This window comes from Epargyreus clarus, unplaced genomic scaffold, assembly GCF_041222505.1.
Source record: "Epargyreus clarus isolate Ecla_fem2 unplaced genomic scaffold, WU_Ecla_fem_2.2 ptg000031l, whole genome shotgun sequence".
Lineage (NCBI taxonomy): Eukaryota > Metazoa > Arthropoda > Insecta > Lepidoptera > Hesperiidae > Epargyreus > Epargyreus clarus.
Window position 1 is genome coordinate 1,203,775 of NW_027332236.1, and position 27,392 is coordinate 1,231,166.

At 35.8% G+C, this 27,392-nt stretch overlaps 1 protein-coding gene across 3 annotated transcripts in view; it reads left to right on the forward strand.

Moving 5' to 3' along the window:
• The first annotated feature begins 5,120 nt into the window (after positions 1-5,120).
• Gbeta13F (guanine nucleotide-binding protein subunit beta-1) overlaps positions 5,121-27,392 on the forward strand; it is a 37,741-nt gene continuing 15,469 nt past the window's right edge. Inside the window, exons 1-2 of one of the 3 annotated variants that reach the window (XM_073089902.1) lie at positions 5,121-5,392; positions 25,682-25,813. In XM_073089902.1, the coding sequence (XP_072946003.1) occupies positions 25,757-25,813 (57 nt within the window). In that variant the 5' untranslated portion in view covers positions 5,121-5,392; positions 25,682-25,756. Of the gene's footprint in view, positions 5,398-14,518; positions 14,675-25,681; positions 25,814-27,392 lie in introns of those variants that run through there. The other 2 variants (XM_073089901.1, XM_073089903.1) reach the window with 2 other exon arrangements.

Consider the following 27,392-nt stretch of genomic DNA (forward strand, 5'->3'; position numbering starts at 1 on the left):
TGAAAGTACGAATTTTCTGTTTTATGTATGTCATATTATATCTTTAAAATGCGGGCGAAGCCGCGGGCACCACTAGTATATATATATATATATATATATATATATATATATATATATATATATATATATATATATATATATATATATTCTAATTAAATGTTATAAAACGCCATCAATTAACATACATGTGATTGTGAACAGCAAACAATAGATAATATTTTTTTTAAGGCAATTTCAAGCCAAATGTGTGAACCATAGATAAGTAAAGATTACTCACTCCTAACAAGAAAATGTACCAAGTTTTGAGAATTGAAATAGTTGCGTAAAAAAGTTTTGCCCCGTCTCCGTGCTAAAATGTCCCTAAAGTATTTGAAATAATTATTTATTTATTATGTAAATTGTAAATCGTAATTGTAAATTACGCAGTATATTCGTAAATTTTCTCTAACAAAGTTTTTATTTGTCAAAAATTCAAAAAAAGAACTTACTATAATAAGCCGTTTGTGGCTTCATTCAATTTCAAGGCGGCGAAGTATCTTTACTAATCTATGGTGTGAACAATAAAACATGATCGTATAATACAAATTGTTAAAAAATATGCAGTCGGTTAAAAAGAAGCAATTTACGGACTTGTGGAGTCATGAAAGATAAATTATAAGGCCACTTGCGACACTAGATTAGCGTCTTGACACGAACAATGTGACGTGATGACATTTTGCAAAATGGCGGGTCGAATAAGGGTTGTCAAACTTGCCACTATCCAAAACCACAATTACAGGTACGGTAAGAGAGATAATGCTTTGCAGGATTATGATTTTATATTCTATATGAAGGTAGAACACTGTGTGGTTCGATTCCCGCGGCACACCCGTCATATCAATTTCTGCCTAAACAGCAGTATTAAGCGCTGCTGTGTTCCGGTTTAAGGGTGTGGTAACGGAGACATACTTTTACGAGGCATCATCATCATCAACAACCCATTACTGTCCCACTGCTAGGCACGGATCTGCTGTCATAATGAGGATTAGGCCATAGTCCAGGCCATATTGGTAGACTTCAAATACCTTTGAATTATTATTTTTTTATAAATCTCTCAGGTATGCAGGTTTCCTCACGCGGTTTTCCTTCACCGTTTAGCAAGTGATAATTAATTTATAATACGCACATAACTTTGAAAAATCAGAGGTTGGGATTTGAACCTCGGACCCTTCGATCGAGAGGCCGAGTTTCTTAACCGCTAGGTTATCACTTTACCAAATGTGACAACCCTAGACAAAATGCGCGAGAGAATTCGCAGTGAACCGTGTATCTAACGGTTTATGACTAAATATGTAAAATATTATAGAATAGAATACTCTTTACAGTCGACTATAAATCCTTACTTAATATTATACATCCGAAAGTACCTCTGTCTGTCTGTCTGGCTGTCTGGTTGTCTCTTCTTCACGCCTAAACCACTGAACCGATTTTAATGATATTACACTAAGACTTTTCCGGTGTCATGCCATGCATGCATGTGTCATGTCATGCATGTGACACACACAAACAATTACATCCAAAACGAATACTGAAATTCAACATTTAAATAACTGTCTGCCCGGGATTGAATCCAGAACCTACTGCATGTCAGACAAGTATGATAATGACCAGAATATATTCGAATTTTTGTATGTAGGCATCTTTATTAATTATTTTTTAACTAAAAGTACATCCTCCCCAAATTTATCTAAACTAAATGGAACTAGAGAAAACATAAAATAAGTATATTGACTGAACGATAAAATGTGGTTGGTGTATTGACGAAATGATTTTTGGTTTAGTTGATATTCCTTACATATATAATTATACTGTATATTTACTAATGCTCTCATGGTTTTTTGAATGATATCAAAACAATTTAATTTTATTAAAGAATCATCTATTTGCTTTGGTCATTATACAGGTACACACACTGATCCACATTACAATACATACACAGCGCACACATCTATTATGCAATTAAAAACAAGCCTTTTCATGTTTTGTTCTCCAACAAAAATAAAGATATCATAATAATTATTCCTGATTATGTTTAACAAAACAAAAATCCATTATGCATATCAAATATTTGCCAACAAATGGTTTTCCAAGCATTCTTCTTGTACTTATAATACGGCACCACAAACAGTCCTAAGCAATCAATGGCCTGATGAGTAATTATGTATGGAGACCTTCAACATATCCTTGTTCTTCGATTAGTCACTTATCATATGGGAACATTGACTAAACAAGGAAACAACTTATGTCTTTGAACTCCTCCTCATATATATGCAATTACTTATAGAAGGATTTTAAAGTTATAGGTATAGGTAGGTACTTACTTCTTTTGTGTCGTTTGGGAAAAATTATTAGTGATTTTTATTAAGCAACTTAAAATGACGGCATTTAAAAAAAAGACAATAATTATTATTAAAAAAAAGACAAAGGCACTGCATTTCTTACCGGATCTTCTCAGTAGAGGTCCTGTTCCGATCCGGTAGTAGTTTAAGAAAAATATAGTACCTGAAAATTTGTAAGTGCCGTCCTTGGCCTATACAAAATAAATATATTTCATTTTTAAAAAAAAACTTCATGAAATAAGCTAGTAAATGTTGCAAGTTTTCAAGAAAAAATGTTTTTTGGTATTATATACAATATGTTAAATTATATATGACACATACTGTGTTGTGTCATTTAGTAATGTTTTGTATAATTTTACTTTCTATATGCATACATAAAAAGTAAAATAAGTACACAGATACTCATTTTTTTCCCTTTGGTGAGCTGAACTCAGATAAAAAAATATTATATATATTTTATACATACATACAAGAATACATTTAATTAAAATTTTGAACTTTGAAATAACGACAAAAGGCTGTATTATTATTATTAAATAATGAATGGCATAAAAAAGTATGAAGCCACAATATAAAATATATCTTAATATGCCTACACCCATTGAAAATTCTAATAAGATTCCAAATAGAAAATAAATTCTTTTTGGTTCTCCGAATTTACGAAATGTAATTAAAATTACTTAATTACTAATTAATAATTAATTTAGTCACAATATTACACTGCATCCATTTTGAAGAATATCAAAATAATCAAAAATCAAATCATGTTCAGACAAAAGGTGGGCCATGAAATACTGTACACAACATTTTTTCTTTTAAAAACACATTAAAAGATAATAAATAAATAAAACAATTTATTCGAAACTCATATTAACATGGAATAAACCTTTGTTACTTGTATAAAGAATAAAAACTTAACAAACTACCTATAAAAGGATTTTAATTTACTCTTGTAAACTTTAATAATATTGGTACAATCGGTGGAACAACTAGCACATTTATGCGCATTTTATGTCATAAATTTCAAGGTAAGGTCACATTTGGAAGAAAAATGTTAATTTTAAGCACGTATACACAAATAATCACAAAGTTATTGCAACAGCGGAATTGATTTTCTTGCGAGCTCATAGATTTTATTTTAAAAATCGAATAACATAATCGTTAAATAACATTTTAAATTATATACTTACCAAGAGAATTCTCTGGAAATCCTTGAATCTCAGCCAAATAGATAACAGATTAAAAACAATAACATCTACAAAAACCTTTAAAGAATAAAATCACAGTCTCGAGATGTCTTCTGTTTAAACTAAAACACAGTTCTTTTAGAGTAAGATTATTACAGTAAATGCACACGATTGTGTATTTATGTAACAAATCAATTGTAATCAATCACTATTAAAATGTATTTTATATCGCATAAAAGTAAACAAATACTCTACAACGCGACAAATCCTCAAATTGACATTGAAGCTACTGTTCGTCTGTTCTCTTTTTCTCGTCTGTTAGTGTTGTCACTTGTCAGCGAGACTAATGAAATGTTTACTTCCAAAAAATTATAAATATTTGGGTAGGGACGATCTTTGAGGGATAATAGCTTGCTTCAAAGAGTATAGTAACCTACATAATTATGCTTAATAATTGACAACTTCCTATATAGGTTACTATAATTTTTGATTGACACAATACTGAGTACACCATTCAATACGGCAGACGGTGGTAAAAATATTTTGTCTTAAATGAAATGAACTCGTCATATTTTATCAAGCTTTAAGGCTATCACGCATCGTGAAGTACAATGTTATTACTTAATATCCATTGATATTTAGCTGTGCAACCAGCTACATCATAGAACGTTAGTTGTACGACCATCGTACAACTACTTTCAATAAGCAGTGTGATATGCCCTTACATAATTCGCATATTAAGATTAATACAAAAGTATAGATATTTGCCGAGTGAAGACAAGTATTTACGAATACAAGTATGTAAATATATATACTAGCCACTACTCGGCAAGCAATTATCCTAGAGTATATAAATAAGGTATGAAGGAAAACACTTGTATTATGTGATTTGGAAAAATCCTAGCGAAAATTATTCACTAAGATTGTATGTAGGTATATATTATACCGTTTACAATCTTAGTGAATATAACATATTATTTTTCAATGTGAAGTATGTAACCGGCAGGTGTAAACTACGTGTATATGGCCATAATATGGTCATCTTCAGACTTGTCTACTTAATAAAAATAAAATGTTGCTTTTACTTTAGCCCATAACACAATATTTATTGTTATAAAATTCGCCTTTCCGGCGGGTAGTTAGTGTTGCGATAGTGAGAGTTGGGTTACCGTGCTTCGCGTTTATTTCACAGTTTTAAAAAATATACTTTTGGTATTTCTAAATCTTTAAAACGACAGAACGAACGATCATTTCGATTAATTTCCCATTTTACTCATTATAACAACAGAAATTCATAAGTCAGAACAGATTTGCATGCCACAATTTCAATCAATAAAAAATTTCAAACAGGCCGCCTTCAGCATTTCACGCCCAGTTTGACGTCACGCTTCGGGGTTCTCACAGCTCCCATACCGCACCCTTTTGATTTTATTCCAAAAGAACTTAAAGCAGGCTAACAAGCTTCACGATAGAACGTATTGGCTGGATATTCAGTTGAATTTCACGTGGCAACGTTTATAGTTTCCCCATTCGCGTATAGAGGGCGACACGAGTTCCTTCTACATTAGCGCAGATCCGTCCAATCAGAACGAAGGAACTTTGACGCAATTTGCAAATGGTGGCTCAGTGCCTAGTCTCAGACCAAGAAGGTTTATGAAAACCAAATAGTTGAGAATATCGTGTTGAAATCGAGTGAATAAATCTATTGTTTAGTGTAGTGACGTTAAAAGGATACAAAATGTGCCAAAAGGATAAGATCCAGTCTTAATGGTGGTGTAGGACGCGCCCGAAAACCACTGTAGGATTTGCCGAGGAGTTGCTGATCGGGTAAAGTTCGTATCATTTATTACTGTTGTATGCTTTTCCGTTGCTTTATCGCTTGATTAATGAGTTTCCTGATAGTTTAGGCGACGTATTACTATAATGTGGGTGTGTAAAAATCTGGCTAAAGTAATGGTAGCCGGTGTGTAAAGTACGTGCTACACCTTAAGTTTCAATTTTATATTACTCGACAAAATCAATCTAGTACGTCGTTACTCAAGCGGTAGACCTATTCTGCATTATTTTTTGGGGCAGGATGTGGTAATTTCGTCTATACAGACGGTACAGTATATTGTATATATATATATATATAGAAAGCCATCGTCCTGTTGCTAGACGGCGGATCATCGATTCGTCTGTTTGTCTTATCAATGTGTTATAGTTCCCCTCGCTATGGGCGGATTCGGTTATTATCCCGGTTTTCCAGTACTTTTCATTTGGGTAAAACCTGAGTAATAATCGTAGTAGTGACTCAGTAAGGTAGTACTTGTAAGTGTTGTAACGATTTCGTAAATTATTTTGCGGGTGTAATAACCACTTATATAACGTGGGAAAAGCGTGGAAATTTATTTATTAGTGTGTTTTTGCTTGAGAATGCCCTTATCGATGCGCGTTACGTGTTTTTGGCGAATTTAACACACATGGCCACTTCTGTGTACGATTGGTCATGTTCTTATTTGAAAATAGATTTACAGCTGTTTTTACGAACTTCAATACGAAGAAAAAATATTAAAACACGGAAATACAAATTTGTTATCAATTCATTTCCCCTTTCTGTAAAGAGTAACCACATTTTATTATAATTTTAATAGTTATAATAATAACTTGAATAAAATAATTGTAAAGTATAATTAAACAAATCAACTCTTTTGTTTTTAACTCTAAAACCCTTGATATTTTAAAAATATTTCATAAATAATAGAAAAGTTAACATATTTGTATGATTAATTGTTAATTAACATATCAATTTATTAAATACTTGTAATGAATAATAAAAAATATAAAACATAGTTTGAATTTTAAATTTGAGGAAAACCTATTTTCTCTTAATACAATTTAGAAGGTCGTAGAACCCTTTGTAGTTTGACTTCTTGGGACCAGTGTCACACCTTTTTCTGCCTAATAATGGCAGTGTTCAGCGCTGCTGTTTTCAAGTTTGAAGGGTGTGGTTGAGGGATGTATGTATCCTCAAGGCAATGTCTGTAGCCGACTTCAGGTATGTCTAATCAAATCTGGGGTTGATATTTATGGGCAGCAGTAGCCACTATCAGGTGGACTGTATCTACTTCTATATTATAAAAAAATACAGAGAAATATGGAAATATATAAACATACTCTTACCTATGTAGGTGTCTGCCATTTGTCACTACTACTTCCATTTTTACAGCTGCTTAATGTTTAGCTTATATATATTATACTGGCTTTAGTAGCACACATTTATCATCATCATCATCAACCCATTACTGTCTCACTGCTGGGCACGGGTCTCCTCTCAGAGTGAGAAGGATCAGGCCATAGTCCACCGTGCTGGCCAAGTGCGTATTGGTGGACTTCACATACCTTTGAGATTTTTTTTATGTATCTCTCAGGTATGCAAGTTTTCTCACTATGTTTTCCTTCACCGTTTAGCAAACAATAATTAATTTTTAAGCACACACACAGCACACATTAATTATATATTTATATATGCTAAAATATTGATATATTTGTTGTCCTATTCCATATCCACATCCCATATGTTAAACAATTACAATAAGAAACTTTGTTTCATATATTTTTGTTAATTTTGTATGTTTTTCACAGCATAAGGCAAAATAGGTGTGGATTGTCACGCCTATTTTTGCTAAACAGAAATTACACCAAATTTATTAAAAGGGGGTAAAATGAGTTTGGTTTACTAGGTATAGTCCGCGCGAAACTGCACGTCCGGTCTGAAGTTGTTGTGAGCAGGTGTAGTCATACAATTTGCTTTGGGGATGCGATTCATTTCTATGTTCAGAGCGGATTAGCAGGTTTACGCGGATTTTACTAAGTTATGTACCACAGCCACACCCATTTCGTAGGGTGGAATAGTTCTTATTTTTGTTATTGAAAATTGTGGATGCCAGTTGATATGATATATGAAGTGATCTTAGTCAGTAGTGATTGGGAGTGGCAACCCATCATGATTGACTTAGGTAGTATTTTTGTTCTATATGTAGTTTGTGATTGATATCCATGAGGCACAGAAACCTCCTCCTATAAGGTGCAGTGCATGCCCATTTGCTAAAATCTTATAAAGGATCTTATAAAAAAAAAAAACAACACTAATAGTGATTTACGACACTTTATAAGGTAGCAGACAAGCATGTGTCCATCTGATGGTGAGATACTGGTGCCCATGGACATCTGCATTCAACCCTAGGTAAGATTAGATTCCTACCTGAGATCAGCCACAGATGCTCCTCTACCTATGAGGACTAAGCTGGAATGCCACAGGAAATTATGTCTTCTATATCACAAATATGTATATGATACTGTAAATATATTGTCTCTGAGATGTCCTCAATTATAGAACATATTTTGGTCATAATACATTAAGATGGTTATCATTACATGAAACCAAGTTAGGCTTTAGATTTAAATGTGTCTATTACTTTACTGCCTTTTATGTTTTATCTCCAAGTTTAAATGTCGGTGCTTAACAAAACCTTGTCTTTTTTGTCATAAATAAGCTACATAAGGTTGTTTTCAGCTATGAATGTCTTTTAATTTATATAAGATCGAGTTTTGGAGAGGTTGTGATTTATGAAAGGCTTAAGAACCAGTAGCCCTGCACAGTCAAATGGTTATTTCACATTTGTCACACCCATTTCAAATGTACCACTTTCACACCTATTTCTTGTGTAAAGTAGTTACTTGCTTTTCAGTGGAAGGATCCACCCATTCACACCCGTCTACTGATTTACATATCAGGTGACCATCATAATTCTGTGAACTAAGTATGTGTAATGGAACACATCTGTGGTTTGCTTCAAGTAGTGCCCCTGTTCCCTCCTGTGTTAGGTTAGTTGGTTGGTTGGTTGGTAGTTGGTTACAGATATCTGCAAGCAGTAGTGAGCACAGACCGGTGGCCACTGCCTCCATGGACATTGGTAATCTATCTTAGACAAGATTAGTTTGACTTGAGATCAACTACAGATGTGTTGCTATGCCTGAGGATTAAGTTGGAATGTCTCATATTAGTATTTCTTTCTTACCACTCCCTTCAAAACACAGCAGCACCTAACACTGCTTATTCAAAGCACAAATAGGCAAATTTAATAACAATTCTTTTTCCAATAGTTTTATTGCACTCTGATCTAAGAATCTAGTGCCATATCTGATGACAGATTGATATATGACACCAACTGCTGATATAGTATCAACGTGAGGTTTTTTCCAACTTTACGACATATGATATTGCATACTTATGTATTAAAATTGTTAGTGTACATATGAAAATTTGTCATGTGTCATTTACATTTCAATTCAATCATGTTGTTTGTTTCGATGGCAGGTGATCTGTTTTTGGATTGTGTTTTGTGTAAAAATTCTTTTTGTATGCAAATCTGTAGCTTGTTTTCTATGAGACAGTCTTTCTCAAAGTGTTATTCGATATTTCACAGGCAGCATATTCTCATATGTAAGTTTTGTTTTCTTTTACTTCTTTAATTTAATTTTTCTTTGCTGATTTATTTGCATGGAGTGGGGAACTACTTTAATAAATATTTTTAATACTTGTAAATATAAGTAGGTTGGGAACCTCGGTACAGGTTGTGTTTTTTGAAGTTTATTATGTTATATATATTAATTCAACACAGCTGTTATATTATGTTATAACAGCTGTGTTAAGCACTGCTGTATTTTGGTGAAGGGTGTGGTAAGGGAGAACCCTTTTCAAGGCATTCTAACTTAGGCCTTAGGGTTATCATAGCATCTTGGGTGAAGCTCAGTTAGAATACCAATCTTATCTGAGATTGATCACAGAAGTCTGTAGACGGCAGTGACCTCTTTCCATCAGGTGAACTACAAGGTTATATAGTTACATACTACAAAGTTTATAAAAATGAGTATAATTATGAGTTTAAGAAAAGATTGTTATTCACACTCACATGGTAGATACTTTTATTTATTTATGAATATAATGAGATGTATAAATAATTGTATGTTATTTCCTTGTCGACGGTACCATTGTTTCCTCAACACATGATTGCATTTATTACCATATGCAGACATGTAATGGTAGTCACATGTAAATTAGTGAAATGTGAGTATTGACTTTCTGTAGTAGATTGATGGATGTGTGAAGAGTTATTCCTGTTTATGGCAATTATAGTTTTTGTGCATGTGTGTAATTGAAATAATTGTTCGGATTTTGTTCTTTTGTCTGTATATTCTGCTTTACGGGTTCACAATAATATGACTATTTATGTGTGTTATTTGCGCAGTGGTTCAATTATAAAAAACATATCATTTCCAAAATTTTTCATAGCTCATACTCTGGAAAAATAGTACATTACAATACGAGGACGAAAACATTTTTCGTCCGCGTGTTGTATAAAATTTTATATTACGGGGTCGGAAATGGGGGTTTTGCGCACGCGAAGCGTGCGTAAAACGTCCATTTACGCACGCCGTGATATAAAAGATGTTTGATTGACAAACAAAACAGAACAAGGTATTGAACTATTTTGACTTTGGATAATGATATGTGTCTATTTATATTATGGACCATTGATAAAATAAATACAAATTAATAATACAGTAATAGTTACCTACTTAAAATTTGTTTATTTTTTTTCACACAAGCAGTTTCTTTGTTAATGGGAACTGTTTCAACAAACAGATAAATAATGTTTATAACAACAAATATTATCTTAATATTTTATCTATTATGTTTTGATCAACCATTTGTGCCCAACATTTACTTTATGTATACAGAAAAACAAAACAGCAAATGTAAATTATAAAAACACCAAATTCTGCATAATAACAGCAGTGTTAAGCCGTGTGGTGTGGGTTGAAAGGTATGGTAAGGCAGACATACTCAAAAATCGTAATTTGACGATTTCAACACGCACTAATTGACAACAAAATCTTTGAATTGTATTTAGTTCATTTGCAGTCCGTCTGATGGTAGGTAGCTATTGCCATTCATTATAAATCTGTAATCAACGGATAAGATCAGATTCTTACCCAGGAATGGTTCCTTGGCATGATAAGTATGTTTTCCCTTCCCTTCAGGCTCTGGCATACTGCGGTATTTAAGTAGTAGTAATGTAGTCAATCTCAGTGATAGCCATCTAATTAGAAGTTTCTAATAAAAGAAAATTTAATATTGGAGAACTATCTTAATTTAATAGACAATTTATATTTATATATAACCCAAAGTAAGCACATAGTTCCCTCTACTTAATATGTAAAATGGTGTTTAAAAAAGCATAATTGCATTGTTGCTACAAATTTAACCAGTATGATTTCAAAACACAAAGAGACCCATAATTAGAGTGTGGCGTGAATGTAAAATGTCTCTTCTATTATCTTAATGATGGTGAATGACATAATTGCCATTGTTGCAACCATAGGTGTAATTTATGGGCTTATTACATTGTATTGTTGTAAGGAAAACTTTCATTTTTTTAATTTTTTTTATAATATAGGAGTAGCAGACGAGCATGCAGTCCACCTGATGGTAAGTGGCTATTGCCGCCCATGGATATCTGTAATCAAACCCAGGATTAGATATTCCTACATGAGGTCGGTCACAGATGCACTGCTACCCCTGAGGACTATGATGGAACACCTTGAAAAAGTATGCCTCCCTTAAACCACAGCAGCGCTTAGCATGTTATTAGGCAGAAATAGGTGTGGCAAGGTTGCAATCGGAGTTGAACCACAAAAGATTCTACCACCTTATAAATGTCTATTTAATTCTCATAGTGGCACTACTGTGTTCTTGTTTAGTGGGTGTGGTGTGACTGAGTTACTCAGAATAAAGCTGCTTACAAGATTTCAATTCTATGTGAGCGTTGATTTTGAAAAAAATCTCTATTTGCATGATTTGTACAGTAGGAGACTAAGATCACACCTATTTCTAAATTGAAGGAGTTCTTGCTTTTAGGTTGTTGTTAGAGGCATGCTCAGCAGTGGGACTGTAGTGAGTTGATAATAACCAATTTAAATGATGAATGTTTTTTTTACAAGTGTGTTTTTGTTCCAAGATTTATGATGAATATAAATAAATTTAAAGATATCTTTTTTTAACGGGCCTTAATAGCTTATTCGTTATGTTTCCTTTTAGTTCACAGTTTTTAGCTAATAACTCTTAGACAATATGTGTTTTCATCTTCACATGTTCTAAAAGATGTGTTAAATCTACAAATACGTCATATCAATAAGTCTCTCTTTATGTCCTTCTCATTACACTTTTAAAAAGTAAAAGGGTGGAGTCCTTTTACCCTATTCCTATTAAGGTACAGTAATGGATTGATGGTGAATCATTACTGTGCTTCATCATTTTAATTTATTCATACACATAATACTTCAAATGTACTTGAAGTAAATACATTTTAATAGTTCAATTAATAGAATAAAATGTGGAACACACTTCCTTATGAATCATTTTTGGAGCTCTCTCACGAAGAATTAATAAAATAAACCCTATATAGAATTTATTCTGGCTCTAGCTTTGTTAAGGGTTGGTAGTTTGTGAAGGTGGTAGAACCCTTTGTGGTTCGACTCCGGCGGCACCACCGCCACACCTATTTCTACATAATAACAGCAGCGTTAGGCGCTGCTGTGTTCCGGTTTGAAGGGTGTGGTAAGGGAGACAGACTTTTCCGAGGCGTTCCAGCTTAGTCCTCGGGGGTAGCGGCGCATCTGTGGCCGACCTCAGGTAGGAATATCTAATCTTATCTGGGGTTGATTACAGATGTCCATGGGCGGCAGTAGCCACTTACCATCAGGTATACTGCATGCTACTCTTATATTATAAAAAAGGGGGGTGGGGGCTCCAACAGCACTGGCGTAGTCGAGGTCGCTGAAAGGAATAAGCCAATCCAAAATATAGTTCTTATGCTATGGGGGTCGAAATAAATATTCTCTGAAGCATGTTGGCAAAAAAGAAAAGGTTCTCCTGGTGGAACATTTTTTGTAAGACATTCAAATTTAACTACATAACATTCAAATGAAAATACATAGTTACTCAATGTTCTACTACATAGAATTCGGTACATAGAGTTCTACTACATTATCGATTTTGAGACACCCATAATTACAATATAAGGACATGCGCTTTTTAGGGTTTTTTATACTCATAGTTTCGAAATAATGTTGGTAAAGTGCTATGTGGCATTGCTTTCACTGTTTTCAACACTTGACCTATTGCGCCCATAAAAATAAAATGTAATACAACCATAACAGTTAGTCGTGTTAAACGCCCATTAGAATAATTTGGGGGCTTTTTTAGTCAACATTTTTGTGTTACTTGATAACTAGAAAGGTGTACGAGACTTGTTTTGGAGTAGAAGTTTCTATGAAATGAAAGAAAGAATCAAAGAAAATGTTAAAAACAAAGAAAGAATAAATTGCTGCGTGCGGCATCTATGAGACCCTTTGAATTGAATTTAGTGATGTGTGGTTAAAGGTCTTTGTAATTGGGTTCCGAGGTTGGCCGTTTCGGTCTGTAACGCTCACGTAAAAGGTTCTTGGTTCTGTTCCCGACTAAGTAGATTATAAAATTATATTTCTTCCGGGTAATTTTTGAATGTTAGTGTAGGTTTAGATATTTGAGTTCTATAATTCTTACGTAGGAATTTTCGTAAGATAGATTGAATATTAAGAACGGGGGTAAATCGATTTCACTATTAACCAGCTAAAAATATATTTAATTTTATTTAACGTGCTTGATTTTTTTGTTCTATTATTTGCAATAAAGGAATGTAATAATAGAAATCGAATAGACACTTAAGTTACAACGGCTAACTAAAGATATATATATATATATGTATTTTATATTTATTGAATACGTGATCATAATCTTGTTGTTTCTTATTTCTAAAGGGCAAAGTGTATAGGCTATCGATATGAGACATAGGTGGCTAGATAATCTATACGATTGAAGACACATAGGTATTGTACCTTAGCTGTATTCGTTGGTAGAAAAAACGGAATATTTAATAAGGGTTGGACGTGTAATAGGTTGATGAGGACGTAATAAGGGTTGAAAGTAGGGTTGCCTATTTTAAAAGAAATTTGTATTTAGACAAAAAAAATTTTTTTTCGCCAAATTTACTCATTATTTGTAAAGGCTTTTTTTCCGATCTATTTCTTACCTACTAAATATGGAAAATTGTTCATGAAGCGATTTCTATGTGACAATTACAACATATGAATTAGCGATGAAAATATACTAGGTACTTTATTTTCCTACTAGCTGACCCGGTAAACTTTGTACCGCCTCAAAATCTATTTATCAAAAATATAGCCTATGTTACTCGTGGATAATGTAGCTTTCGAACGGTGAAAGAATTTTTGAAATCGGTCCAGTAGTTTTTGAGCTTATTCATTACAATCAAACAAAGAAACAAAGTTTTCCTCTTTATAATATTAGTATAGATAATATATAGTACAATCATAGATTAGTAAAGATACTTCGCCGCCTTGAAATTGAATGAAGCCACAAGCGGCTCATTTTAGTAAGTTATTTTTTTTAATTCTTGACAAATAAAAACATTTTTAGAGAAAATTTACGAATAAATAACAAATACTGCGTAATTTACGTAATAAATAAATAATTATTTCGCATATTTTAGGGACATTTTAGTACGGAGACGTGGCAAAAGTTTTTTTACGCAACTATTTCAATTCTCAAAACTGGGTACATTTTCTTGTTAGGAGTGAGTAATCTTTAATTATCTATGAGTACAATTGACCAAAAAATAGTACAATACTATCGAATTGTACGCCACTATATATTTAAGGCGGTGGCCGGCGCCGATGCACAATATGCGTTTCGTACCGGCGCATTGGTCCCGCCTCGCGTGTCGAGTCTACGATCCGCGCATGCCCCCTGGCTGCCCGGGGAGCGCGCATGTGCCGGTTACCTGGGAGGGACCTGCGTAGTTCGAGCCCGGCCTCCTGATCGCGCGACATCTTGCAACTAACACGTTTTAACAGCGTTCTGTGATAGTGATCCTTTACGAATTGATTGGGAAACGAACGAGACCAACCGGCCTGCTGTTGTCCTTCCGGCGATGATGGACTAAGGTGAGTCTGCTCATTGTCGGACAATCCTGTTGCAATCGCTTTTTGTCGATTTTTTGTCGGAGCTGAGCGGAACGGTGTTGCTTCCTGATGATGTACGAGATGTGTTGTGTTGGTGATTGTGTGTAAGCGTCTGCCATTTTACTTTGCAAGCGTAGAGATTGCATAGTTTTCCGACCGGATAGGGAGCGGCTTGCACACTACATACTACATAGTACATACATACATAGTTCGAAGTCAATGTCTCGTAAAGGCTAATTTGATGGTATTAGAGCATGGTGATTAATACTACTGTTTCTGTCGTTGTAATATTGCTAAGCTCTGTAAAGTGTAGTAAGGTGGATAGTAATATGGGGCGTTCCAACTTAGTCATCGGGGGCAGCAACAGATATGTGGTCAATTTACGAAATGACTTCCCTATATTCTGTATTAACTTTCGTGATTTTTTAGAATGTGTGTATGAATCATCGTGATGTAATAATATAAATATTTGAATAAATTCGCTTTTAAATTAATTTGTGCATTTAATCGAATAAATAAAGTAAGTATAGAACAGTTACAGAACACAGTTAATTATTAGGTTGACCGCCCATTGGCTACTATCTTGAGCAACTTAGATTTAGCGATTAATTAATGGTTAACATGTACATGTATTGTACATCACATGTACATGTGATTATCGGTTGACAGGCTTTTTTATATAAATCAAACATGTACGACTCGTCGGTCTCTTAAACGACAAATTGGTCGTCCGTGCGTAAGCGGCTTAAGCATCTGCTCAGTAGCTTAGACAAAGTAGCCAACGCAACTATCGCATAGTAGCCAACTGGCGATCAGCCGTACACCTGTATTTCTATAGCAATGCTAACCAGTTGCTTGCGACGGGGTTTAAGCAATTACTATGTTTAGCAAATCAATAGTAGATACAGTAACATTACAGAGATATTGAACACCCTTCCGAGGTATTCCCGGAACGCTATGGCACGGGACTCTTGAAGGGAGAAAAAGAGATCTTCAAAGGCGTTGCGTTGGTTTCAAATCTTTTATATCTGTGGGTGTTTTACATACTCTGTTATGTCTGTTGAGGCTGCTAATGGTCAATGTACTTATTGGAAATTTAGAGAAAGATAAATATATTATTTGTATAAGATAAGAGTGCCAAACGTGCATTCAGTCTACTTGATGGTAAGTGGTCAATGCCATCCAAGGACACTCGTAATCAATCTTGAGCAAGATTAGAGTTCTCATGTCTCCGATACGTTGTTTTTGACGACTCATGTCTCCGATACCCCTTCAATCTTGGCCAATTTTTGCCTATCAAAGTTCAGAAATTGTAAATTTTTCTAGGTTAATAGTTGACAAATTTAGAACTTTGTATGATAACATATGTTAATGTTAAATATTACTACCGTAATGTAGTGTACGTAGTGTATGTTGTATGTACCTCGTAAAGTATATCTCTAATACCACCTTCAGAACCTACCGCTCAATTCTGTTGTTATAAAGAAAGAGAAGATGACCCTCATAACATAAAAACTTACCCCCGTTATTATTAATCAATCTACCAAATGTTTTTCCCACCATAGATAGATAGACATTTGACAATTTCTTCATACAAGACACTGTCGTTTTACAATCTTTGGTAAGTAAAACTAGGATAAATCGAATAATGAGGCATTATTCAGAGTTAAAAATCTGAATCATTCAATAATCCAGGCATTTCCAGAGTATAGGAAAAATATATCTAGATTGTAATAATAATTGACAGAGGGTGAATTATTAAGTGGCGATCGGTGATGTCTTCGTTGTCGCGGCCCAGGCGGGGCCCGCGCTCGATAAACGACATATGTACAAGTAGGTAGTGTGTTATAGTCCGCGTAAAAGTGCTAGGCCGCTCTGAATATAGAAATGAATCGCGTCGAGTAAATTGTATGACTACACCTGTTCGCAACAACTTCAGAGCGGACTAGCAATTTGTCGAGGAGTATACTATGTGTATGTACAGGCCGGTGGTACTGGTTTTCTGGTGTTCACAGCTTAGTTACTTGGATTCAGCGTTTAGATTTAAAGGATGTTTTGTAGTGAGTTTTGTGTAATAAATAGATGTAGGGAGATTAATTGGATTTGCATTGACATTACATTTTTGTACAGGTATAGGATAGGATAGGTGTAAGATGGTTGAATCGTTTGTGGTTCACCTCTAGAAGCTGCGCTAAAGGCGGTGGTTCCTATCGTTATAAAATATATTATTTGGGAAACTACTTATAAGGTTGCAATATAGTTTTAATATATCTTACATTTTTGAGTCAAAGTTGTCAAAAATATTTGTGATCAAATCGAGGTAGCTCATCCTACATCCTATTTCGGCTCCTATTGTCCTGTGGCTCGTGTATTTCTCAATCGATCTACAAAAATAAGCACCGTCTGCGGTCGCGGTGGTTTTGGGGAGAGACCCAGCAAGGACTAGCCAAAAGGTTAATAGCCTGCATTGGTCAGTAAATACCACGTTAACTGGAAATCACTACACTTGCATCACGAAAAAAAGTCCTGATGCAATACCAATCAAAACTACTAACCCACCGTGCATTATGTAGAGTACTATGAACTCGTTTACCGTACACCGTTACGCGATTATGAACCGTATTGCGTGGTGTAAAGGGCCATGATGTCACACGACTACAGCGATTCGTATTGCGCTCACGTTACGAGTATCCGGCGTTATGCATCATAGGAGGGGGCGTTGGGTAACGGTTGTAGTGTGGGTGGGGAGCGATGCGATGGTGAAGAGATAAAATCTTCTGTGGAAGATTTGTGATCGAATATCGATCGATCGATTTTGAAGGTGCTAGAACTCTTTGTGGTTTGACTCCGGCGGCACCACCGCCTCACCTATTTCTTCCTCATAATAGCAGTGTTCAACGCTGTTGTGTTCTGGTTTGAAGGGTGTGGTAAGGGAGACATACTTTTATACATTATAAAAAAAGAATAGAAAGGTCGATGAGCAACAAGTATCTTTTTTTAAATTTAAATTGAAGTAGCAGATGAGCGTGCAGTTGATCTGGTAATAGAGTCGTCATTGCCTCTCATGGGCGCTGTTATCAAGCCAAAATAGGTCTGAAGACCAGAGGTTAGCGAAATCGCTAACACGCAAGACTGCATTGAAAAAAAATCGATTCAGATTAGTGTCTCCGCCTTGCAACATACTATAACACGGCAGCGTAGAAATAGTTGTGTAGGATGTCTGAAAGCGATCCATAGAGGTCGCTACTAGTCTTATGAGGCTTTAGCGAAGGATACCATATCCAACTTGGAGTAATATTGTAATTGTCATCGACTATTATTTTGTAGGTCGAATTTAATCTTATAGATTTCACAATTTCAAATTATATATGTAGTTGAAAAACTATCTTTTTATAGTTCTCTCTTTCGTCTCTAACTATGCAACCGTAGATTTAGTTATATTTTTTATACATAAACTTCCTGTAATAAATGATTTATGATTTCAATATTTTTAACACGAAACAATAGCATTGTGGTTATATATTTGTAGGTATAGTACCTACTACCTATTGTAATTTATGTGTTGTAACTTTTTGATGTTTGCTCGTAGAGGCACCAACGTCACACCCATTTCTGTCTTGTAACAGCAGTGTTGAACACTATGTTCTGATGTAAGGGTGTGGTAAGGGCGATATACTTTTCCGAGGCGTTCCAGCTTAGGCCTCGGGGGTAGCGGCGCATCTGTAGCCGACCTCAGTTAGGAATATCTAATCCTATCTGCGGTTGATTAGAGATGTCCATGGGCGGCAGTAGCCACTTACCATCAGTGGACTGCATGCTCGTCCTACGTTACTCCTATATTATAAAAACAAATAACAGTTACTTCAAAATCATAATTGCAGCCTTCCTTTACAGTCGAAAAATAAAACCGGCTACCAAATCTAATAATTAGCGTGACAAATCGTAATATCTCCTAACCGCACCACGAGTTACGACAATCAATACGAACACACGAAAACAACAGCCGTAAATAGGGCGTGAATTGACGTCTGTCCGTCTGTCTTTGTGCGCGTTTTACACGTCATTTCACACTATGTGTAAATATATTGAACATTGGTGTAACTGTGTTGAAAGTATTTAACGTAATTGTGGGTTTAAGTTTTACTAGGATTGACAAAAAAATGTGGTGGGTAGATCTTTTTTTATAGTGAAGATGTAGTTAACTAATGGTAGTATACTAATATTATGATTGACGATCACTGTTGCCCATGGACAACTGTAACAAGTCCTTATAGGACTGGAGTTCTACCTGAAGACAAATCACATGCGTTTTTATTCCCGAAGACTTATAACAGTAACAGTGTTAATAATTAACAAGTTCTAGCAAAAAAGTAAAAAAAGTGGTTTAAACTCTGCCTTTTAATCGCGATTCGAGTAGTAGTCAAAAAAATATAATAACAAATTAGAAATTAATTATCACTTGCTCTTTTGGCGAAGGAAAACATTCTAAGGTAACCTGCGTCAGTGAACTTTAAAAAACCTTCTCTTGGGTGTAGTCCGCTCCGAATATTGAACAGAGTCGCGTCGCTATAGCAAATTGTATGACTACATCAGCACGCAACAACTTCAGAGCGGACTAGCAGTTTGGCGCGGATTATATGCGACCAGCAATAGGCACTATCCATCTCGGTTGACTTTTGCCAAATCCTTCACATTCTCAGAGCAGACCCGTGTCCAGCAGAGGCACAGTAATGTCTTAACTACACTAATACGATTGAAGGTGGTAGAACCCTTTGTGGTTCGACTCCGGCGGCACCACCGCCACACCTATTTCTACCTAATAACAGCAGTGCAGGCGCTGCTGTGTTCCGGTTTGAAGGGTGTGGTAAGGGAGACAGACTTTTCCGAGGCGTTCCAGCTTAGTCCTCAGGGGTAGCGGCGCATCTGTGGCCGACCTCAGGTAGGAATATCTAATCCTATCTGGGGTTGATTACAGATGTCCATGGGCGGCAGTAGCCACTTACCATCAGGTGGACTGCATGCTCGTCTGGACTCTTATATTATAAAAAAAAAAATACACAAATGAAGTGATTAAACCACAGTAACGGTCTAGTGTGATCAAGTCTTAAGTCGTCATTAACGTTATCAGTCGTTCAAGGAAACGTCTAGTGTAATTGTCCCCTTGCGTCATCCAAACGTTGCGGCTGAGGTGCCTTGGTCATTGTCACGTATGAGAAAACAATGGTCTGATCACATGTTTTTGTAATATTGAAGCAGTGAACGTTCATGCGAGTTTGTTCTAAAGGTAGTACAACCCTTTGTGATGCGACTCTGGTTTTTAATATTGACGCAGCGAAGCAGCATACACTTTGAAAGTGATAGAACCCTTTTGGTTCCATTCCGGAGTTACCTCTGCCACAAATATTTTGCTTTATAAAATCAGTGTCAAGCGCTGCTCTTGCGGTTGCAGTCTGAAAGGTTTTTTTTTTATAATATAGGAGTAGCAGACGAGCATGCAGTCCACCTGATGGCAAGTGACTACTGCCGCCCATGGCCACTGCACTTGGTCCTGACGTGTAGTATCGCATCTGAGGCCACCTATATTCCTGATCTAATTTTATCATGGTATAATTACATGGGCGGCAGTAATCACTTCCAATGAAGTCTTACTAATCGTTTACTACTTCAATATTATAATAATTCGCCAAGTGCGAGTCGAACTCGCACATGGAGGCTTCCGTACTACCAAATGGTCATTATTTTAATTCATTTTATGATTTTCAACAATACTTAGTCATATGAAACAACAATAGATGGCGTTGGGGTGATGATGAATGATACGTAAATTTTCAACAATACTTAGTATATATACAATATATAACACGCAAATAGATGGCGTTGGGGTGACGATGGGACGACGATTATACGTAATCAAAGTATAATTAAATTAAAATAAGTATATTAAAATATGTTTTATGGTTCTTATTTGTATTTACATATTATAATACCAGTTATAGTAGTAAACGTATTGTAAAAATTTCAACCGTCTTCCTAGTACAGTTTAACAGTTAGATCGCAAAATGCCGAAAAAATCCGGTTTGTTGTATGGACACCCCCTTTAATATTCAACTTTATTTTATTTTTAGTATTTGTTGTTATAGCTGCCACCGTTATGCCTCTTCTGTCAAAATTTCATGTGTATATCTATTACGGTTTAAGCGGTAGAGCCCTGTGACAGACGGACAGACAGCGAAGTCTTAGTAATAGGGTTCCGTTTTTACCCTTTGGGTACGGAACCCCAAAAAGGACATCCCCTGCGTGCCAAATCCACACTAAGACAAAGCCACGTGACAAGTACTTTCACTTGTCACGTGGGCGTTTGCCTATAGGACTAATTAAATGTATTTCGTAATAGTAGTATTTCTATTCTTAATAGACCGTTTAGTATAGAATACTAGCGAAACAACCGCTCTTATTAAGTAAACGTAGTCTTGCTATTTTAGCAGTCGTGGAGAATTAGTTGTTGCCTAAAAGTCCAGATATAGTAGATTAGTTTTGTAGTTGTGCGTACCTCAACGCTACCTTTACGTAATGGAGGACTTAAGTAACTCTTCTCTAATGATAGAAGGTATCTGTTGGCAAAGATGTTTTGGACTAGTAGATGAAATAGCAGAATTAAAGAATAACAGATTTACCATCAGCAGGTGGAGTTGCCAGATAGGATTAGAGCCACAGATTCGTTGCTATTAAGCAACTAGAAAAGGACTAAGTCGGAACGTCTCGTATTATGTCTCTGCTCATTTTCTTACCACACCTTTCAAAGTGGAAAACGTTGCTCTTAATATAGTTGTGATAAGTCAGAAATAGGCGTGGTGTGGTTGCTCCGGCTCGAACCACAAAGTTCTACCACCTTTTAAAAGTCTTACCTTACTTGAGTCTCATATAAAACTCATCGCTTATTGCCTATCGTTTGAGCAACTTGTACGTTAAGCGAAAGCAACAAATTGGTCGCCCGAGCGACAGTCGACCAAGAGTTAGTTTAAGAGCCATCTATCGTTCAGGCGATAATAGCTAATGGGCGGATCAACGTAATTGTAAAGAATACCTGTGTTCACACTGAGATGACAGATGGCAGTTAAGGGCATATTACTTTACTAGTATGATTTGTTTGCACTACACTCGAGGATAAGTGCACTTGTGAATGAGAGCGTAATCGATGTCTTGTGCACTTAACCAATAGAATGAAAAGAGGCGGTCTTTTAATTTAAACTATTGTGAAGCTGTTGGTTGTCTATTTGTTCGAGTGTGATGCAAAACAATTGCACCGATTTTAATGGTACTTGTTTTTAATAAGTTTACTACCTAACCCGGCAAACGTTGTGTTGCCATATAAATAAAAAAAATGTTAAGGGTGAACAACCCTTATCACTATAAATTTTATTTTATATATAGCATATAAAATTTGGTGAAAATCGGTTAAGCCGTTTCGAAGGAGTACGGTAACTAACATTGTGACACGAGAATTTTACATATTAGATATGACTTATTGTTAACCCATTACTGTCCCACTGTTTGGGCACGGGTATCCTCTCGGATTGAGAGAGGTTTAGATCGTGGTCCACCGCGCTGGCGTAGTGCGAATTGGTAGCCAACAATTATGATTTGACTTCAAAAGTAGTGAATATTTTATTTCGATACAATTGTGAAAACCTTCGTAGAGAAAACTAGTATTTCCTTGAGCTGTCCACCTGATGGTAAATGACTTCTGCCGCCTTTCTACCCATGAGGGCTAAGTGGAAACTCCACATATAAAGGGTTATAACCTTACCACATACCCAAAAACAGAACACAGTAGCGCTTAACACTGGTGTTACAATGCAGAAATAGGTGTCAATGGTGCCTCTGGAGTTGAATCATGAAGAGTTCTACCACCTTTTGAGTTGTCTTCTACTTATATTTTAAACTAAAGTTCTAGTCATATCTTTAAAGTACTTACAAATTAACCTTACATATTACCTTAGGTAATTGATTATATACAATATTTTGCCAAAAATTCTTCTGACAAATTAGAACATTTTACTATTGGCAATAAGCCCATTTTAGATTACCAGCTACTCCGATGAAATATCCAACAGGTCAAATATACTGTTTGTTCAATTTTAGACTTTATTTCTCAAAGATAGACTATAATTTGTCTCTGGTCTGCCCGGTAGCTTTGTTGACCGAACAAGATGCCACTTGGACTATATTTTTGAAGTAGACTTTATTTAGCCGGTTTCTAGATTTAGACTAGTGGTGTGCTATTAATCTGACTTAAAATAGAAATGCTGTCAATATGTTTATTTAAATGATTTATTTTTATATCAGTCATATTTTAATGTGAGAGTTAGTTATAATGTGAGTTAGTGATAAACATTTATTGAAGCTTTCTTATGACCAAAAGCACATCCAAATTGGATGAGTTGTGGACATACAAATATACATACGTACAGTACATACATACAGTCAAATACAGAACCTTCTTTGTTGAATTAGGTTATAAAGTGTTTGATGGTTGGTTAATTATCTAAGTTTTATTAAGAGCTTAATACTAGAACTAGACTATAGACAAACCAAATTTCAAAATTGTAATTATCAATTTTTAAAGATGAGTAAAGTTAAGTGGTCACTCCACCACACTGACCTTTAGGTACATTAATTTTGAGTGTGGTTATTTTAAATTACCATTTGTGGTTTGCCTCCGGATAAACCACTGCTGCATCTATTTCTATGTAATAACAGCAGTGTTAAGCATCTGTTGTGGATTGAAGGATGTGATAGAGAGAGAATTTTTATATAATGTTGGGGTAAAAGATGAGCATGCAGTCCACCTCATGGTGAGTGGCTACTGCCGCCCATGGACATTAATTATCAACTCCAGATGAGATTAGATTCCTACCTGAGGTCGGCTACACATGTGCCGCAACCCCTGAGGTACGCCTCAGAAAAGGATGTCTTCCTTGCCGCACCCTTCAAATCGGAACACAGCAGCGGTTGACCCTGTTGTTTAGCGGTCGGACCACAGCGAGTTCTCCCACCTTAAAATTTGGAGGCTTACCAACTCACCTACCTCAGAGGTAGCATCTCCGACCAATCTCTTGTAGGACTCTTAACCTACCTGCCTGATTACAGCTGTTCATGGTATGCTCTTCACTATCAGATGAATACTCATTTGGTACTTCTTCAAATATAAGTGGAACTTTACCATAATTATTTTGGTAGCTTTGCTGATGTCTATGTGAAAGTTATTGTATGTGCCTATCCTGAAAGAAAAAAATCCTAAATAAATAAATAAAATAAAAATGTGGACGGTTACAAAGATAACTGTAAAAGCTGTTTATTATTTTAGATGGACTTTGCTCCCTTACAAAGATTTTCCTGGAGTTACTGTTTATGACCCCTTTTTGTGCTCTTAATGTGCCTTTGTTCTCTTAATATAGAAATCGACACACTATAATTATATTTTGTAGTATATTATTAAATGCTTAGGTGTTTACATTAAGATAAGTTTTAATTATATGTTATTTTATTTGTATTTTTTTTATATAATGTTTAAGTTAAGTTATATGAAAGCTTTGAAAAGGTTAAAGGGTTTATGTATTTTACGGACAGTTAAATAAGGAAATAAATATAAAATTTGCATAGATTTCATATTTGTCACATACTAAAATGTAGCTCAGAAACACCTATGAATAGGGTGTTTCGATCATTTTTGACACATACTAGGGGGTCGTAATAAAGTTTGGAAAACACTGGATTAGATGAGTTTTCTATTTCTATCATGTTTTATCATTTCCATTCGAAAGCTATGCGATGTTTTTTTCTAAAGTATTGTAATTAGAATAATGCATACTTGTACTATTTCCTGAACGTTATGCTAGCGAAATTTTTGTTACCAATGTTTATAATCATCATCATCAACCCATTACTGTCCCACTGCTGGGCACGGGTCTCCTCTCAGAATGAGAAGGATTAGGCCATAGTCCACCGCGCTGGCCAAGTGCGTATTGGTAGACTTCACATACCTTTAAGATTTTTTATAAATCTCTCAGGTATGCAGGTTTCCTCACGATGTTTTCCTTCACCGTTTAAGCAAGGGATAATTAATTTCTAATTAACTTGTTTATAATTATTAAGGTATATTATGATATAACTAAATTGTAGTGTTCCAAATTTTACATCAAGTATTATATAAAAATCCTCAATCTGACACTTGGAGGTTTAGCAAAAAAAATCTTTATCATGTACTTATTTTAATTTTATTATATTAGACCTATAGTAACATTTTCTGAGTTCTTGAAGTAATCAAACTCAAAATCACATAAACAGTGATGCGGGGAACACCCATGCGGGGTGCTTTTAACTTTTTCTTCTTAGTTACTTGATATGACCCAGAACAGAAATAAAATGTAAACTAATCTTGACCGAAATAGCGACAATTTAGACTAATCATCACAATCTATAGCTGGCTACCTTTAAGTACTAAAAGGTAGATAGTACCTATAATTCCATCAAAACGTAAGAACTGCTTCACGCCAGAAATAGGTGTGCCTGTGGTACATCCCTGGTCAAACCATCCTAGGTCAACGACTTTTCAAAATCGATATCATGCTTTTATTTCATTTTGAAGGTGGTAGAACCCTGTGCTGTTCGACTCGTTAAGCTCTGCTATGTTCTGGTTTGAACGGTGTGGTAAGAGAGACCTACTTTGTCAAGGCGTTCCAGCTTAGTCCTCAGAGGTAGCGGCTCATCAGTGGTCGACCTCGGGCAGGAATCTAATCTTATCTAGGGTTGGTTACAGATGTCAATGGGCGGCAGTAGCCATACCATCAGGTGGACTGCATCGCTACTCCTATATTATAAAAAAGGTGTGGTAGTGGTACACGCCTGATCGAATCATACTACGTCTGCCTTTCAAAATCATCATTTTATTTCATTATTTATAAAAGTGTGTTTTCTCTTGTCAACCAGGTGGTAGCAGTGTGCGTAGCGTGAGGCGGCGCGCGGCGGTTTAGCGGTAGCGAGTCACTGTAAGGAGGCTGTAAGATGAATGAGCTGGACAGCCTGCGCCAGGAGGCGGAGACCCTCAAGAATGCTATACGGGTGAGTGTTGATTACGATTGTTTCACCACCGGTCTGATACGCAGGGGGCTCCTGTTGCGATAACCTGCCAGACAGATATGACAAAGACTCTGGTTATCCTAGTGTGGGCCTTTTTTTTGTTTTCGAGGGGGAAACCTTCAAAAGGTACCCGACGACGACGAAGGGAGCGACGCCGGGTTATGTGGGATTTTTATCGCATTAAAACCCCCTTGTAGTCGTCTCCTACGACAGGCAGGGGATACCGTAGCCGTTCGTAGTGTGCGCCTAGGAGTTTTTTTAAGCGTGTTGGAAAAAAGGCATATTAACTTTAACCTGCGCCGGTAGAGCTTCTTTTTTTGGAAAAAAATCTTTCAACTGAAATGTATCACGTGTTTTGTTTATGTAATAAAAGTTGTCCAAAAATTACAATGTATTGCTATTTTAATTAAGTATGAAGTTAGATCGAACAAAAAAGTGGACTAGGCTTTTGGTAGTATTCCAAATTTTTTTTTTTTAATTTTTACCACTGACTCACTGTTCATAGATCAAACTATCTTCACAGATTAGGTTCATATTTTTGTAAATATTAAATATAAAAATGTAAAGTGAAACATTCCAAAAAATATATAAATACGTAATTCAGGAATATCCGGGGATGGGTAACACATTGTTTCCGAAGGCTAAGCTAAGATGAACCGTTTCTTTTGACCCATACTACTTGTTTACGAGGCTGAAAGGAATTGGCGTCACTCAGACGAACGAATAAAATAGACTCCAGGTTGTTAATATTCTTCTTGCATGTAGTAAATGGTGTTGTAAGTGTTATTTTTGTAATAATTGTTAAGTTCTGAATAATCTGAATACATGCGAACGGAGTTACAGGCGCCGCTCGTTTTAAATAAACGTAACGTAACCAACTTACGTCGCTTTTCATACTCAATCTGATGTATTCATATTTCTGCCTAATAATAGCAATTTAGGGTGTGTGTTCTGATTTGAAGATTATGGTAACGAAGACGTACTTATCCGAGGTGTTCCAACTTAGCCGAACTAAAAGAAACGGATTTCTGGATAGCCGCAGGTAGGCTACTAATCTTCTCTGGGGTTCATTACAGATATACAAGGGCGGCAGTGGTCACTTACCATCAGGTTGACTGCATTTTTGTCTGCTATTCCTGTATTTAAAAGAAATAGGACATATCTCACCTTTAGCTCGGTATTTTACCATTCATCCTACATAATTATAATTATATAACAGCAGTGTTAGGCGCTGCTGTGTTCCGGTTTGAAGGGTGTGGTAAGGGAGACATACTTTTCCGAGGCGTTCCAGCTTAGTCCTCAGGGATAGCGGCGCATCTGTGGCTGACCTCAGGTAGGAATATCTAATCCTATCTGGGGTTGATTACAGATGTCCATGGGCGGCAGTAGCCACTTACCATCAGGTGGACTGCATGCTCGTCTGCTACCCTTACATTATAAAAAAAAAAAAAATTATATGTACGCACATCATTCGTTAGGGGTCTATCCGCGTCCTAACTCCACGTAGCGTCAGTGTGGGCGGGGAAATAATAGTTTGTTTTGCTCTCAATACCCAAGGATA